General features: G+C 43.6%; 1 protein-coding gene across 1 annotated transcript in view; it reads right to left on the bottom strand.

Moving 5' to 3' along the window:
* The window catches only part of LOC111185804 (dynein axonemal heavy chain 2), an 84,427-nt gene that overhangs the window by 65,358 nt on the left and 708 nt on the right, over window positions 1-18,361 (bottom strand). Inside the window, 7 exon segments of the mRNA XM_089899939.1 lie at window positions 405-562; window positions 1,461-1,652; window positions 2,621-2,859; window positions 3,029-3,139; window positions 3,680-3,908; window positions 11,944-12,114; window positions 14,551-14,612. Of these exon segments, the coding sequence (XP_089756065.1) occupies window positions 405-562; window positions 1,461-1,652; window positions 2,621-2,859; window positions 3,029-3,139; window positions 3,680-3,908; window positions 11,944-12,114; window positions 14,551-14,612 (1,162 nt within the window).

Raw genomic sequence — 18,361 nt, forward strand, 5'->3', positions numbered from 1 at the left:
ACATGAGTCCTAGTCCAGGGGGAGCCTTAGAAAATGAGACCCCAAGAAACAGTTTTCCTGAACCCCAAGAGAAGAAACTCAAGGTGAGGAGAGCCAGAGAGGAAACAAAAACATCTCAGTTCTAAGAGAAGTTTACACACAATGGAATTTTAGACTTCAGGGCCAAGAAAGGAGGAAAACACCAGGAGGGATTCCTGGGATCAGGGAGAAGGTTATTAGAGTTAGGAGGACCTACGGCTGGGAGCTAGAATATCCGAATCCACAGAGAAAACTCGGACCCATGTAAAAACTCTAGAAAGATATAATCCATAGGCTTAAAGTGCAAGCAAAAGGACTCAGCATCTACCCGCTATAGGAACGACAAGGTGGGCGACACACAGGATATTAGGGGAGGCCCGTCGTACTGGGTATGCATCTGCACAGCCTGTAGGTAGTGGTCTCTCCAGGCGTGACAACAGGAGATGCAGCCTTGTAGGTCCTCCTTGCTAGAAATGACGTATCCCTCAAAGATCCGGTCCAGGGAGATGGCATGGCAACACAGGCGGATGATCTCATTGCTCATCTGCAGATGGGGTCCCAACAGCCTCAGTTCACCCTCTCTCGGAGTCCCCAAGACCCCGCCTCAGGTCTCAGCCTCCAACTTCTGGATTTGCCTCCCGATACCCCTCTCGCTCCTGGTCCTCCACTGCTGGCGTGGCAGCACCTCTGGGTTCCACCTCCATTGCCTGCCTCAGCCCAGCTCTGCAGCTGCATTTCTAGCCAGCGATCGGCCCAGCGCCCCTGCCCCACTCTTTGGCTCCACTGCCCTCCAGGAAGTGTGCCGGCTCCTGCTCCTCAAAAGTCAGTGTTCTTGGGCTTCCCTGGTGGCGCAGTGGTTGAGAGTCTGCCTGCCGATGCAGGGGACGCGGGTTCATGGCCCGGTCCAGGAAGATCCCACATGCCGCGGAGCGGCTGGGCCCGTGAGCCATGGCCGCTGAGCCTGCGCGTCCGGAGCCTGTGCTCGGCAACAGGAGAGGCCGCAACAGTGAGAGGCCCGCGCACCGCAAAAAAAAAAAAAAGTCGGTGTTCCTTCCTGAATCTGCCTCTCGCCCACTGCGAGTTCCATCTTTGGAAACGAGAAAGAGTGGGTCTTCCCCTTCCATACAGCTCTGCCTGGGAGTCTGTCCTTCGTGCCCCCCTCCCGCCCTGCACTCCATCTACGCCTCTTTGCAAAGGCCCTCTTCCCGCCTGGGCTACGTCCGTCTGGAAGCAAAATGTCCAGTCCAGGCCCCAACTCCAAGCATCACTAAAGTTGATGATGCAGGCAAAAACCTGTGGTCTCCGTCCGACCTGAAGGGCATTCCTCACTACCTTTTCACCGCATATGTCTGCTGGTGAATTCCGCCTTCTCCAGAAATCTGCGTCCTATTAGCACGGCCACCCCCTCATAACCCTCTGTCCCACCCTCTGCAGGCACACACCTTCCGGAAGAGGGAGGTCAGTCTCTCCCGGGTGTTGTAGTGGGGAGAGTTGACCCAGATGATGCGGATGAGGCTGATGAGCCTTGGGAGTTTACTGGAGATGTCCTTAGGCCTCATGAAAGCCAGCTCCTGGTAAGGTTCCTTCAGGATCGACAAGAAAGTCAGGTTTGACTGTGCTTGACGAGAGCCATCCTGGCAGTAAAGAGAAACCAGGAGAAGACTTACCCCCTGGAAAGAACCCGTTCAAAGCGAGCGCTTTTGATCCTCCTCAAACCCTACCCCGACTTGCCTCTCCCGGGAAGCATTCCCAATTAACCCTACCTGGTGCCAATCACCTCAGGTCTCTGCCACCCTTCAGGACCAGAGCTTGTACATATCGACTTTTATTCACTTACTAGTTTCTACAAAAATATTTTTATGTCTTTTCTCATGTGGGAGTCCCATCTCTCCCGCTAGACTGGGAATTCCCCAAGCTCGGGTTTTGCGTCTATTTCTCTAGTTTTTCCCCTTGAACTCTTAACTCTGCACAAAGGAGACACTCAATAGGTGTTGATCAACTGACTGGATATCACTCTCATTCAGCCCAGCGGCTGTCAGCCAGGCCCCTTCACTGCCCTGTTCTCAACGAGAGTTTTAGACTTCTCCACCTAACGGTGGCTCAGTTCCCTCAATACCAGCTTCAGATTCCACCTAGGAAGACAGGGCCTCTTTCTCTGTATTCTACAGACCACTCTGATCTCTGTGCGTCCCAACACTAAGATAATCAGCTTGTCATATTATACCAAATTTAATTTTTTGGAAGTGTTTCTTTTGCAGCTCTCTCGGCTGAACCGTGTGGGTTTGTCTTTGACCCCAGGCCATCTAGCCATCTCTTCTGTGTAAGTCTTATTTCTCAGCTGGACTGTATGGGCTGGGCTCAGAGAGGGCACTCAATGTAGTACACTTGTTGAGTAACCAGAAGTCTCCCTAACTAAACTATAAGCTCCTTGGGACCTTGTGTTCTACCACTTTTATACTCTCCCACAAGTCCAAGTCCAAGCACTGGATGCATCTATCTTTGCCTTTGATGACTACGTTGACTCTCTCTTCTTAGCACCTTACAGTGTCCCAACCACTGTCTACTTTCTGGCAAGCCTCCATCTTTTGATCCACTCACAGACCTGTATCTGCTGGGCCAGCTTCATAAAGGGCGCCAGGTAGGATGACTTGGCAAGACGCAGGATGGACTCGATGTGTTTCACTCCCGGCTTCACCAGCTGTTTGCTGATGCCAGACAGGTCCATGCATCGGTTGCGCCAGAACTCAATCTCCTCCAAAGGACCTAAATTTTCTCCTGTCTCCACAGTTTCCTGGGCACTGAGCACTTCCTTTATCTGCCGTGTCCAGTGGATCATGGAAGCTGCCGGGGAGAGGACAAAACCTCTGGCATTTCTTTGCAGTACTCCCCAGTTGTGTCCTTCCCTGTTCCCCCTACAGAGCCCTCCTAACCCAACTCCTGTCCCAGCCTCTGGGCTGCCCCCCACCTCTCCCCTAGGAGCCCTGACACATGGGCGGTGCCAGCCACTCACTCTCCAGTCGCTGTACCAGATCTTTGTCTTTAACCACCGCCTCAGGCTTCATGTTCATGGCCTCTGTAGGGATGTAGAGAACAGTGTGCCCCTCCAGTTTGTACCGAGTATCTAAGGAAAGGACCATGAGAGTTCACAGAGGGCGATGGGTGTATGCCACCCCACTTCCAACCATGGTTGATGATCTGGGGCCCAGGAAGTGTACGCATTTCAGGAGAGCATGCAGGAGAAACTATGACTCATGCTTTTTTGATACCAAGCGGGAAAATGACAGAAGGCAGAGATACCTCACTGAGATATTATAAGAGATTGTCATAACATATGGCCAAAGATCTATACCATGCCCTCAACACTCTCTTCTATGACACATGTACTCCCCCCTACTGCCCGCCCCCATCTCCCCTTACCCTACATGTACTCTTGGAAATTTCCAGCTCTGAGCAGGTCTGGCCAACTGTTCTACAGCAGGAAACTCTACCTGGATTAGAAGGCAAACTCTGTACCCTGTTCCACTCATTCAACAAACACATTCCAAGCACCTACTCTCTGCCAAGCAACGCGGGTACTCAGGAGCAATCTCCCCCCCGCCTCACTCTCTCTACTGTTGGTGGGGACTGGGGAGAAAGCAGGCATTCCAGTCTTTCCACTCACCTGTCAGGCAGGCCAAGAACCTGTGCAGGTGAGAAGCAAAATGATTTCGAATGCTCTCGGGCCAGGTTGTGTTTCTAAAGATCTGAGGGGCAAAGACGCCATTGAGCAGCCGAAGCAGGGCTGGGATGTAGGAACCCCGCACTGTCCCAAAATGCACAGTCGCCTCAAAGTTCTCTGGAGTGATGGGAACTTGTGCTTGGCGAATGAAGTAGACAATCTGGTTCTGGGTCTGCATGAAAGACAGTAGATCAGAGTTCAGGGTCCAGGCCCAGCCATGATCCCCAAGGGAATCTGAGGCTCCAATCATGAAAGCCTGGCTGAGTTCTTCGTCGCATTCCCTTAGTGTATCCAATCCTTCTCCAAATATAAGCAACATGAGGTGCTTCCTGTTCTTGTCAGGGACATAACAGAGTCTGTATACAGAGATGTGGGGAGGAAATGGAGAGAGCATGCCTTGAGGGTAGGGACTGTGTATTTTGTCCAACTTGGCTCCAGACCTAGCACAGTCACGGGGACATATTAGATGCTCCATAAATGATGGATGGATGGATAAATGGAGAAAAGGATATAGGAAAACCAGAAAGGAGAAGGACCTAAAGTAAGAGACAACTGTCTAGGGTTTTCCATTTCACTTGCATATACTTTTCCCCCAATTTTTCACTTATCCTTCAGTTGTGTTTATGCTGAGTTTTTGTTGTTGTTTACATTCAGAAATGTATAACTTTCCTGTTGTTAAAACTTCTTAAAGTTTCTGACTTCTACATGCTTAGAAAAGTCATTCCCACTCTAAGATCAGATTCATCTGTCTTTTTTTCTTTAGTACTTTTGTAGCTACTCTTTATACTTGATTTAACTTTAAAAACTGAAAATAAAATGCAAAGAAGAAATTCATAACCATTCATCTTCCCACTATCCAGAATTAAATTTTGGCTTTTTTTTTTTGTTTTTGGTTTTTTTGTCCATGCCATGCGGCATGTGGGATCTTAGTTCCCTGATCAGGGATCGAACCTGCGCCCCTGCATTGGACGCACGGAGTCTTAACCACTGGACTCCCAGGGAAGTCCTTGTATTTCTTTTTGTAAAAAAAAGCTTAACAATTATTATTTTTGTTAAAAATGATATGTTAATTATAAATAACTGAAACAATGCAGAAAAGTACAAAGATAAAAGTTTAAATGTCATCTAAAAATTCCACCACCCAGATATTAATTATGATCATTAGAGAAAATACTATTCCAGACATCTCTCTCTCTCTCTCTCTCTCTCTCTATCTATCTATATATATATATACAGAAAAATAAATTAAAATAGTTATTTCAAAATAGGATAATGCTATTTTTTTTTTTACATATAATTTATTTATTTTTGGCTGCGTTGGATCTTTGTTGCTGTGCACGGGCTTTCTCTAGTTGTGGCGAGCAGGGGCTTCTCTTGTTTCAGGGCACGGGCTCTAGGCATGCGGGCTTCAGTAGTTGTAGCACACAGGCTCAGTAGTTGTGGCTTGCGGGCCCTAGAGCGCAGGCTCAGTAGTTGTGAGCACGGGCTTAGTTGCTCCGTGGCATGTGGGATCTTCCTGGACCAGGGCTCAAACACGTGTCCCCTGCATTGGCAGGTGGATTCTTAACCACTGCACCACCAAGGAAGCCCCAGGATCATGCTATTTGTAATTAAAAGTATTAAATTTAATTTTACTTGGATTTAATAGAATAAAAACACATTGATGTGAATATAGTAAGTGGTTGAGCTTCAAATAAATGTTTCTTTATCTCTAAGAGAGATTTCTTCTTAAAAGTCCCCTTTCTAAGGTTATAAGAAAGCTTATGAAAAATATTAAGAGGTTAGGACTTCCCTGGTGGTGCAGTGGTTAAGAATCCACCTGTCAATTCAGGGGACACGGGTTCGAGCCCTGGTCCGTGAAGATCCCACATGCCGCGGAGCAACTAAGCCCGTGCGCCACAACTACTGAGCCTGCGCTCTACAGCCCGGGAGCCACAACTACTGAACCCGTGTGCCACAACTACTGAAGCCCACGTGCCTACAGCCCGTGCTCCACAACAAGAGAAGCCACCTCAATGAGGAGCCCACACACCGCAACAAAGAGTAGCCCCTGCTCGCCGCAACTAGAGAAAGCCCACGTGCAGCAACGAAGACCCAATGCAGCCAAAAAATAGATAAATAAATGAATAAAAAGAGGTTAGTTTTCTCACTGCCTTCCAATTTTAAGTTCAGTTGACTCGCTGCTTTGAACGACAAGAACATTGGCATCCTCTTACTCTCTTGCATTCTCTCACCACTTCCCAATTTTTGTTATACTATTATTTTTTACATTGTCCAGGTTGATAACATTCACATTCAATAACATAACCATAATTCCCATGGTTATTTAGTATTAGTTCTTTATTTAAATGAATTGAATATTCACAGAGTCTCTATTCCTGAGTTTTCTATTTGGTTCATTCCTCTTTTTTTTTTTTTTGGTTCATTCTTTGATGAACTGGATTTCCATTGATGACATCATTTTTGCTTTTCAAAGTAGGGTTCTTTCAAGACTAAAAATGACTGCCTATTTGTTGCCTCTATACTTGACCATCTAGGCTGGGAATTATACCCTTGGGTTACACTACGGTTCCTGGAGAACTCATAGGTGTAAATTCTGGGTGTTCAGAGAAGTCTGAGATCAGCCTAATGGTTCCCCTTGGTAGATAATTTGGGATTTTGACTAGAGGCCTAAATAATTATTTCCCAAATTTTTATTTTGAAAAAAATTCCAACCCATAGAAAAGTTGCAAGAAAGGCACAATGAACAATAACATGCCCTTCATCTAAATCCACTAATTGTTAACATTTTGCTGTACTTGTGCATGATTGCACTCTCTCTCATTTTCTCTCCTCTCTCTCTGCTGAGCCATTTCAGAGTTAGCAGCAGACGTTATAAAACTACACCCTTACATACTTCAGCATATGGCTCCTAAAAGGGAGGATATTCTCCAACAGTCTCAACACTGTAATTATCACACTCAGAAAATTTAACTTCATTTAATACTTTTATATAATGCAGTTTATATTCGATTTTCCACAGTGGTCCAAATAATGTCATTTACAGCTGGTTTCTTCCCATCCAGGATCCAATACAGATCACACATGGTTGTGTCCCCTTTAATTCCACATAGTTTCCCAGTCTTTTTCTTTCTACCATGACAGTGATATTTCTAATAGTCCAGGCCAGTTGTTTTCCAAAATGTCCCTTAATTTTGATTTATTGGATTGTTTCCTCATTATTAGATGCAGGTTAAATATTCTTGGCAGGAATACCACATAGGTGATGTTCCCAAAGAATTAATTTCCCCGAATTTAAGTAACCTAACTAAGACGTGTATTGACATTAAACACTGTGCAACAAATTTTTGTGGAATAAAGTATGTCCTTTCAATTCCCACATTCTGTTCCTTCTGCAGTTCAGGGAAATTCTCTGTATTTTTATTATTTTTTTTGTTCCACCGGGTCTTAGTTGTGGTAGGCAGGCTCCTTAGATATGGCATGTGAACTCTTAGTTGCAGCATGCATGTGGGACCTAGCTCCCTGACCAGGGATTGAACCTGGGCCCCCTGCAATGGGAGCTCAGTATTATCCACTGCACCACCAGGGAAGTCCCTCTGTATTTTATTTTTAAATTTATATTCTGTTTCATTAGTTGGTACCCCATGTTAGATCACCTGTGTCTGTCTTTCACAGCTATTAACTTCTCTCTACTTGTATTGTCATTGGTTTTTTCTTCTGCATACGCTGTAATTATCTCAAGCCTCTCTTCTACATCCGTTCAGATTTTCAGTGGTAGCTATTCAGTTCCTTGCTGTTTCTAACCTACTAATTTTAACATGTAAACATGCTGCTTTCTTTATTTCAAAAATCTGCAGTCTCCCTCTTATTTCATTCTCACGTTTTATCATTTCGTCTCTCAGCTTATTAAAAAATTAAATTCATGTTCTTATTAAGTCGTACTGTAACATGATGCTGTTGTGAGGAATTGCCTTCTGTTCAGTTATGTTTTCCTCTTTTGCATGTTTTGTTCTGTTCTTTCTCTCCCTTGATGTAGTATGCTTGCAGTTGCCATGCAATTTCACTTGCCTCATGCTTGCGCAGCTCTCTGAATTCCTTCTTTTTGCTTTAAAGTACTGTGGGTGACTTCCTGATGTCCCACTGTGAGAGCCCAGTTTCATTTCCCCCTCGAAGTTAAAGTGAAAGGGTTGGGTATTTTATGTTTCATTCACTTTTCTCTAGCCTAAGATAACTGCATGAGGGGATGGGCAGATGGTTAAAGCTAATTTAAAACAGTGTAAAATCTTTGTTAAAATACATGGGCTCTTTCTTTTCAGATTTTGTAAAAAAACCGAGGTTCACTCCATCTCACTAGGGGGCGTCCATCATTCCCGCAGGGAGGACGGTTTCCATAAGTTAGTACATAGACCTTTCATTGGTCCCCACTTTTAAAGTTTATTAGATTAGATTTTGCTTCTTTCCTTGTTTGTTTACTCTTGGGTGTTTGCTGTTTTCTCGTTTTACTTTTTACTATTTTATCAAGTCTTCAAGAGTAATAATTTCTTAAGGAAGTTTTTCAATTTCAATCTTGCCCCAGGAGAATACAATTAAATCCATGATCTATTTAGAATATTTTTTGGCATGCTAAATAGATTTTTTTTCAGCTTTGTTGAGGTATAATTGACAAACAAACACTGTATATATTTAAGGTGTACACTTTGCTGTTTTGACATACATATACACTGTGAAAGGATCACGGCAATCAAGCTAATTAACATATCCATTATCCCATATGGTTACCATTGTCTTTTTCTTTTTTCTCTTTGTAGTGAGAACACTTAAGAACTACCCTTTAGCAAATTATACATTATAGTATTATTAACCATAGTTACCACGCTGTATATTAGATCTCCAGAACTCATTTATCTTGCATAACTTAAACTTTGTACAATTTTCCCCCAGTTTTATTGAGATATAATTGATCTATAACATTGTATTGGTTTAAGGTATACAGTGTAATGATTTGATATGTATATTTATTGCAAAATGATTACAATAAGTTAACACCTATCACCTTACATAACTACAATTTTTTTTTTGTCAGAACTTTTAAGATCTGTTCCCTTAGCAACTTTCAAATATACAATACGTTTTGTTAACTAGAGTCACCATGCTGTATGTACATTAATCCCCAGAACTTATTTATCTCATAATTGGAAGTTTGTACCTTTGACCAACTTCATCCATTTTCCCTACTACCCCATCCCCAACTCTGGCAGCCACCAATCTGTCCTCTGTTTCCCTCCATCTGAATCTCTGTTTCTCAATCTGTCCTTTCTCTGTTTCTATGAGTTAGTTTTTTTTTTTTTTGTAGATTCCACATATAAGTGAGATCATACAGTAATTGTCTTTCTCCATCTGATTTATTTCACTGAGCATAATATCCTCCAAGGCCACTCATGTTTTTGCAAATGGCAAGGTTTTTTTCTCTCTCATTGCTGAATAATATTCCTGTGTGTGTGTGTGTGTATTCCACATTTTCTTTATCCACTCATCCAATGATGGACACTTAGGCTGTTTCCATACCTTGGCTATTATTAAATAAACTATAATGAATGTGGGGGTGTGGATATTTCTTCAAGATCGTGATTTCATTTCCTTTGGATATACACCCAGAAGTGGGATTGCTAGATCATATGGTAGTTCTATTTTTATTTTTTTGAGGAACCTCCATACTGTTTTCCATAGTGACTGCACCAATTTACATTCCCAGTACACAAGCGTTCCCTTTTCTCCACATCCTCATCAATATTTGTCATCTCTTGTCTTTCTCACGATGGCCATTCTAACAGGTATGAGGTGATACCTCACTGTGGTTTTGATTTGCATTTCTCTGATTAGTAGTATTGAGCACCTTTTCACGTACACGTTGGCCATTTGTATGTCTTCGTTGGAAAAATGTCTTTTCAATTCTGCACGGTTTTTAATCACATTGTTTTGTTTTCTTGCTATTAAATTGTATGATTTCTTTATATATATTTTAGATATGTATTCATCTCTTATCAGATATATGATTTGCAAATATTTCCTCCCATTCATAGGTTGACTTTTCATTTTGTCGATGATTTCCTTTGCTGTGCAGAAGCTTTTTAGTTAGATGTAGTCCCACTTGTTTATTTTTGCTTTTATTGCTTTTGTTGTAGGGACAAAAAATTTGTACCCTTTGACCAACATTTCCCTATTTCCCCCTTGCCCCACTAGATTTTTTTAATAGAAAACCTTTGTTTTCCATGTTTCCCTATTCATCGAATAATCCATCTTTCCCCACAGATTTTAAAAGCAATTTTTGTAGAAAATGCTTACATATATGTTTCTGGACTCTCTCTGTTTCTTTACTGTTGCTTATATAATACATATTCGTGCCCCAATCTAACTATTTTAATTACTGTAATTTAATAAAAGATTTTCATAGTCACAGATCTCCTACATTACTTTTCTTCTTCATCTTTTTTTTTTTTTTGCTATTTTCATTTCATTTTTCTAGATATACTTTTAAAAATCCTTTACACTAGGGATCTAGGGTCTGTGGCACTTTGATTGGAGTTGCATTAAAACAGTACATTTTTTTGGATGGAATGATCTTTATAATATTAAGATTCCCACTCAGAAACAGGATAGGGCTCACCATTTTTTTTTTTTTAACATCTTTAGTGAAGTATAATTGCTTTACAATGGTGTGTTAGTTTCTGCTTTATAACAAAGTAGGGCTCCTCATTTATTTAAATCTTCTTTCTTGGCCTGCAACAAAGTTGTTTTCTTTCGTATAAATCCTAAATTATTTTTTTCAAATTTTTGTTCCTTTTGTGAATGAAATATTTTTTTCATGATGCTTTATAGCCGATTATTGCCAATACGCGGGAAAAAGCCATGGCCTGTTTTGGGTTTTGTTTAATGTGGAAGCTTCACAAATTGTGCTGCTGAGCAGGGCCATGCTAATCTTCATTATCATTTCAATTTTTGTATACGTGCTGCCAATAAAAGCAAAGCAATAGCCCTTCTTCTTTTCCAAAATTTTATTTCTAAAAATTTCCAACATACAGAAACACCAAAAGAATTTTACAATAATGACCTGTACATCCACCACCCATATTCTACCACCAACATTTTACTATACTTCTTTTTTTTTTTTTTTTTTTTTTTTTTTGTGGTACGCGGGCCTCTCACTGTTGTGGCGCCTCCCATTACGGAGCACAGGCCCCGGACGCGCAGGCTCAGCGGCCATGGCTCATGGGCCCAGCCGCTCCGCGGCATGTGGGATCTTCCCAGACCGGGGCACGAACCCGTGTCCCCTGCATCAGCAGGCAGACTCTCAACCACTGCGCCACCAGGGAAGCCCTATACTTCTGTCTTTTAACTGTTTCCCTACCCATGGTTTACCTTTCACCTATGTATCCTCCCCATTGTTGGAACAGTTATCTATCTAACCCATGAAAGCCATCAATAGTTCCCTCTGGGATAAAGCCAAATTCTTTAGCATAACATACAAGGCCCATCACAAGCTGACCCCAACCCACCTTTCCAGTATCATTTCCCACAACTCCTCTTTCTTTGCACATAAAGTGTTCTTTACCTGGATGCTCTTACTCAGCCTCGATGAAATCCTACTTACCCTTCATCCCCAACTCAAATATCACCTCCATCACCAAGCCTTGCCAGCATTCCACTGGCTACATTAGTTGCTTCCAAAAAAGCTCTTATAAAGCTTTGCCCAGGCATCATAATATACTGTAAATATTTTTTATATGTCTGTCTTCCCCACTAAACCATGAGATCATCAAAAGCAAAACCTTGGGGCTCCCCTGGTGGCGCAGTGGTTGAGAGTCCGCCTGCCGATGCAGGGGACATGGGTTCATGCCCCTGTCCAGGAAGATCCCACGTGCCGTGGAGCGGCTGGGCCCGTGAGCCATGGCCGCTGAGCCTGCGCGTCCGGAGCCTGTGCTCCGCAACGGGAGAGGCCACAACGGTGAGAGGCCCGCGTACCGCAAAAAAAAAAAAAGCAAAACCTTGCCTCATTCCTCTCTGTATCCTGCTGCCAAGCAGGGTGTCTGACTCACTGTGACGCTCAACAGACCTTGTACACAGGAGATAAGACTCACAGACGACAGAGATCCTCAGAACTCTCAGCCCCCTGGAAGAACACCCTGAGGTCTGAACCGTGGAGTACGCACCTGCACAGGCATCCCCAGACCTAGCTTCAGCCCCAAACAGGGGTCGATGAAGATGGTGAGGATGGGCTCCGAAGGGTCCTGGGCAAAGTGTTCCAGAATGGTATCGTGCTCCTCTGTCCAAGTTGCAGCTGCCAGTCCTGTCAGCACAGCTCGGGACAAGAAAAGGGGCTTCTGCAGAAGGACAGCAGAGGGCCAGAGCAGGGACAGATGTTGGGATGGGTCACTTCTCCCAACCACTGTCACGTATGAGGACGTGGGGGATGAGAGAAGTCAGACAGCTTCAGAACGGGGAAGGGAAAGCTGAGAACGGACTGAAAGACAGGTTTCAAGCTTTCGAAGAAACAAGACAATAAGATTCTCTTCCCTCTACCAGTAAAAATAGAATGGATCATGAAGGAAGACTGAGGGATATTATCTTCCCAAGATATTTCATTTATGCCTGTGTTTGTAAAAATGTCTTATCAAGCAACCCTCAACCTCACAGTAAAACTAAATCAAGGGAACATGTAGGATATTAGCCTAAGTCAAACAATTAGGATTCCATATGTATGTGTTAGCATATGGTATTTGTTTTTCTCTTTCTGACTTACTTCACTCTGTAATGACAGACTCTAGGTCCATCCACCTCACTACAAATAACTCAATTTCATTTCTTTTTATGGTTGAGTAATATTCCATTGAAGCTGGGACAAAGTGAGAGAGTGGCATGGACATATGTACACTACCAAATGTAAAACCGATAGCTAGTGGGAAGCAGCCGCATAGCACAGGGAGATCAGCTCGGTGCTTTGTGACCACCTAGAGGGGTGGGATAGGGAGGGTGGGAGGGAGGGAGATGCAAGAGGGAGGAGATATGGGAATATATGTATAACTGATTCACTTTGTTATAAAGCAGAAACTAACACACCACTGTAAAGCAATTATACTCCAATAAAGATGTAAAAAAAAAAAAATCCTTGCTAGGGAATTTCCTGGTGGTCCAGTGGTTAGGACTCCACGTTTTCACTGCCGAGGGTGCAGGTTCAATCCCTGCTCGGGGAACTAAGATCCCACAAGCCGCGGAGTGGAACCAGAAAAAAAAAGCTGCTAAACTGCTAACACCCAGGTCTGGAAAGTGTTTGTTGCTAGTGCAAGGGCAAAAAAATGCAATTTGTTTGAAAAACAATTTGGCATTATGTATTAAAGGTGTTAGAAATGTTCTTTACTCTTTGATTCAGGAACTCCATATACAGGAATCTAACTTAAGGAAATATTAAGTATTTCAAAATGTGTTAGTTTTATTTATAATATTCATCACTGTATTATTATGAGAGCAAAAAAATCATAAATGGCAAATGTCCAAGAGTAAGGATTTAACTGTGATACATATATCTTACGGAGCACCATATGACCATTAAAAATGGCGCTTAAAGGGGCTCCGCTGGCGGTCCAGTGGTTAACACTCCACGCTTCTATTGCAGGGGGCACAGATTCAATCCCTGGTCAGGGAACTAAGATCCCGCATGCAGCACAGCGGCCAAAAAAAAAAAAAAATGGCGCTTACAGAGAATTCCCTGGTGGTCCAGTGGTTAGGATTTGGTGTTTTTCACTGCTGGGGCCCAGGTTCAATCCCTGGTCAGGAACTAAGATCCCATAAGCTGTGCAGCCAAAAAAAAAAAATGCTGCTTACAAAAAGTATGTAATAACAGTAATGAAAATACTACATATCAAAAAAAAAGAGGTATCTTGTGATTTACATATTTGTGATTAAAAAAATAAAGGCAGCCTGATGTTTTTTTTTAAGTATACAATAACATGAAGAATAAAAAAATGTTTTGTGAGAAAGCCTAATAAAAAATTATAATGTGTGGTACAGTTGGGATTGTTAAAAAACAAAAAAACTTGCAAATCTACACAGAAAGAAAGGACATATACCAAATCAGTAACCTTGGATGTACATATACCAAATTAGTAACGCTGGATGTGTTCAGACAGTAATACTATGACTTTTATTTTCCCTTTCTTTGTTTTACTTTTCTGTCCCTTCCAATTTTTTTCTTTAATGAGTAGTTGTCACTTTTCTCTCCCTTTTTAAAAAAGTTCAAGGTCACCATTCTATTCTTCTAACCCAGGTAGCTGAGGGTGTGCCTAGGCTCTGATGCAGCTTGGAAATAAAGGTGTAGAGGTTACTGAGTGCCAAATTCTGAAAGTATTTCAAGTGGCTTCTGTAAACTCTTCAGCCAAAGGAGGGAACTGAAGGACAGGAAGAAAGAGGATGTCTTGGAAATTAGTATCCAATTAGGACAGTGTCCGCCCAGCTTGTTCAGATGTTCACCCATTCAACGGATATAGCTTGTTGCAATCTGACCCAAGGTGGAGAGATGAGGAAGGGCCTTCCGAGAGCCCTGTTCCCCACTGAAAGCCCTATTCTTTGGGAGGGGTAGGGGACACGGATAACTTTGTCCTTTACTCGGTGTACTGGATTTGCAGTGAGCAAGCTACCAGTAGAAAGTAAAGAGAAGGTAGTGAGAGATTGAAGAGAATTCCTCGTACACCATTCTGCAACTGATCCTTTGATTCACCAGTTGTTGGGGAGGAATATTTGTCTCAGAGAAAAGCCAAACTTACCACGTCTACCTCACACTCCTGTAATTCTTCTTTCTGTATTTCAGGTTCCTCCAATATTGGCTCTGGGAAGAATGAAAATTCAAAAATGAAGGCATCCCATTAAAAGTTAAACACAGAGACTTCCCTGGTGGTCCAGTGGTTAAGTCTCTGAGCTTCCACTGCAGGGTGCATGGGTTTGATCCCTGGATGGGGAACTAAGATCCCACATGCCGGACAGCACAGCCAAAAAAACAACAACAAATAAAAGAAGTTAAACACAGAGTCACCATATGACCGAGCAACTCCACTTCAAGGTACTTGAAGTACCTTGAGAAACTGGCACCCCATGGCCCCTATATCTTTACTTCTAAGTTGCACCAGAGCCTAGCCTCTTAGCAGGCACTCCCTATTCCCCTTTCCTCCCAGATCCTGGTGACCACTAATCTACCTTCTGAGTCTATGAATTTGCCTATTCTGGACATTTTATATTAGTGGCATCATACAATATGCGGTCTTTTGTGACTGGGTTCTTTCACTTGGCATATTTTCAAGGTTCATCCACGTTGTTGTACCGTAGCAGACCTTCATTCTTTTTATGGCTGCATAATATTCCACTGCAATTTGTTTATCCATTCATCGTGGATGGATGCTTGGGTGTGTCCACCTTTCGGCTGCTGTGAATAGCACTGCTGTGAACACGGGCATACAAATGTCTGTCCGAGTCCCTGCCTCCAGTTCTCTGCAACTAGACATGCCACAGCTAAGATCCCACGTGCCACAACTAAGACCCAGTGCAGCCAAATATAAATAAATATATATATATTTTTTAATTTTTCTTTTAAAAAGCCGACTGGGGCCGGAGGGGGCACAGGAGGAGGCAGGGGAATGAAGGCAGTCAGCATTAAGGTCATTCTAGGCATTCAGCATCTGGCCTGCCATTCTTCCCCCATCCTGTTCCCACATGGAGAAGCTGGGGCCCACAGAAATCAGCCCCTCTCCAAGCAAACTGCCATCCCCACTCTGGACTCCATAAAACCCAGGGGGGTGTCCCTCTCCTTCCTGATCTGTTGCTCACACAGAGAGACTGGGGTAAAACTGGTGGACCTCCCATCTCCCGTGGGCTGAAAGGAGGAAGGAACAAATGAGGGGCAACCAAAAGACCTTGGGAACAGGACACTCCAACTTCCAGAAAGAAAACCTAAGAGGGGAGTGAGGCACACAGGCCGAGGAAGGAAATCATGAGAAAGATGGAACAGCTGATTCTAGGAGCTCAGTGGTGAGTGGGATGGGTAACCAAGAAACCCAACGCCCTTCGAGAAAGCCAAGGGCATCCAAGGTTTCAGACAGGAACGAGGCGGGGGAGGGAGACTGAGACAATCTCAAGAGTAAACTGGTTTTGTCCTCTATTGTAATACAATTTATATAAAGTCTAAACCATGCAATACGATACTAGTATGTGATGGTCATGGATACACACAGTAAAAATTTAAGAAACAGGCTTGAGAATGACAAACACCAACTCAGGATAGCAGTGACCTCTGGAGAAGGAGAGAAGGGCTTGGGGGTGGGGGGGCGGGTAGCAGGGGGACAAAGGGATTCACTTGTTGCCATCATGGTTTATTCTCACACTGGGTGACGGGTACATGGGTGTTCATTATCTCATTCTCTGTATTTTTTCTGATTTGCCTGAAATACAGGTCTACAATCCCTTAACCAAAACCCTTGGGATCAAGTATATTTCAGAATGTAGACTTGTAATAGCGTTTGGTATATGAGACCCCCACCACATCTTGGGGCCTCTAGAACAGCACTCCACAAACTTTTAATGTCAGTATTTCTGCAGTAAAACGTATGAAAATTTATACTAAGTGGTTTAAATAGACTATAAATACCTTCAGGTCAGTTTAGGTTACGTCTCACCGCCAAATAAGTTTGGATGCCAAATTTTGGGGGAAAAAAACTTTCAGTTCTTAGGGCTTTTTAAAATTAGAGGTATGGGATTATGAACCTGTACTTCTTTTCTTAGTGGGAACAGAGGAGCACTTAAGGAAGCAAAGGGTATCAATAAAGACCTCAAAAGGGTGTCTTGCCCTTTAACCCACCATCCTTCACCAAGAAGTGTTTTAGGCCTGGTCTTAGTCCATTTGGACTACTATAACAAAATACCATAGACTGGGTGGCTTCTAAACAGCAGACATTTATTCCTCACAGTTCTGGAGGCTGGAAGTCCTAGATCAGGGTGCCAGCAGGGTTGGGTGAGGGCCCTCTTCTGGGATGCAGACCTCTCTTTGTGTCCAGCGGAAGGGGGCAAGGAATCTCTCTGGAGTTGCTTCTTTTAAGGCACTAATCCCCCTCATGACAGCTCCACCCTCATGATTTAAGCAACCTCCCAAAGGCCCCTCCTACTAACGCCATTGTATTGGGCATGAGAATTTCAACATATGAATTTGGGGGGACACAAACATTCAGACCATAGTAGGCCCCCTCTGTCTCCTGTGGGACAGGCCTCAATCCCTCCCCAACTCCAAAGAGTACAGGGATTTTTTTTTTTTTTAATATTTACTTATTTATTTGGCTGTGCAGGATCTTTCATTGCGGCACACGGGATCTTTAGTTGCAGCATGCATGTGGGATCTAGTTCCCTGACCAGGGATGGAACCCAGGTTCCCTGCATTAGGAGCACGGAGTCTTAGCCGCTGGACCACCAGGGAAGTCCTGAGTACAGGGATTAAGGCTCATTTCAGGGCTGCCTTGGAGGCCCAAGTCTTCTCTGAACCTCTATCAAGTGTCAGCTAGAAAGTTCCACATCAAACAATAAAAAGGCTTAGAGCTAAAAGGACTCAGAGATCCTTGGTGTTTGGGGGTCAGTGCTTTCATTTAGAAGTTCCCTTTTTTCTTATAACTTTTATTGGAGTATAGTTGATTCACAGTGTTGTGTCAGCCTCAGGTGCACAGCAAAGTGAATCACCCATATATATACACACACACATCCACTCTTCTCTGGATTCTTTTCCCATCGAGGCCACCACAGAGTATCGGGTAGAGTTCCCCGTGCTGTACAATGGCCCTTATTACTTATCCACTGTACACACAGTAGTGTGCATATGTCAATCACAATCTTCCAATTTACCCCTCCCCCGCTTACCCCCTGGCAACCACAAGTCTGCCCTCTACGTCTGTAACTCTATTCCTGCTCTGCAGATGAGTTCATCTGTACCCTTTTTTTAGATTCCACATATAAGCAACATCACATGACACCCTGACATTCCCTTCCCACCCCAGAGGAGTCTCCAAGTTGAACTTCACTGCCTTCCGTCCTCCCTCCCCTTGCTCCCGGTACCCAGCGTCTAGGAGCCAGTCCCACTTGAAACTGCTCTTAAGAGAGCTCAGAAGAAAAAAAATTGCATGGTTCCAATGTCCAGATCCCAGGGCAAGGCCCTGTGTACCCTGGACCTTTCTCCCGTGCCCACGCTTAATCTCTCAACTTTTAATATTAAAAGGAGATTCTATTTCTCTCCATCTTGACAGGCTGCTAGCAGTGGAAAGAAGCCCCAGGTAAACGGGGAGGACTATTCTTAGCTAACAGTCATAGCTACACTGGCCAGTGCTCTAAGGGGCAGCCTAGTGACAGCAACAGCTACCAAAAACCTTCCAACCCTATTGGCCCCAGCTCACCCAACAGGAAGGAATCCCTCAGATCAAAGCCACAAGAGGCAGCCTCTTTAAACTCTTTTCTTCCTCAATCTAGACATCAGGCTTCTTTTCCTGTGGCCCTGAACCTGAACCTCCTTAGTCTACCAAGGCCCTGACGAAATGAGGGCAGAGATACAAG

This window comes from Delphinapterus leucas, chromosome 19 (assembly GCF_059928025.1).
Source record: "Delphinapterus leucas isolate spDelLeu-1000000601 "Yukka" chromosome 19, BTC_Dleu_Yukka2, whole genome shotgun sequence".
In the NCBI taxonomy this organism is placed as follows: Eukaryota; Metazoa; Chordata; class Mammalia; order Artiodactyla; family Monodontidae; genus Delphinapterus; species Delphinapterus leucas.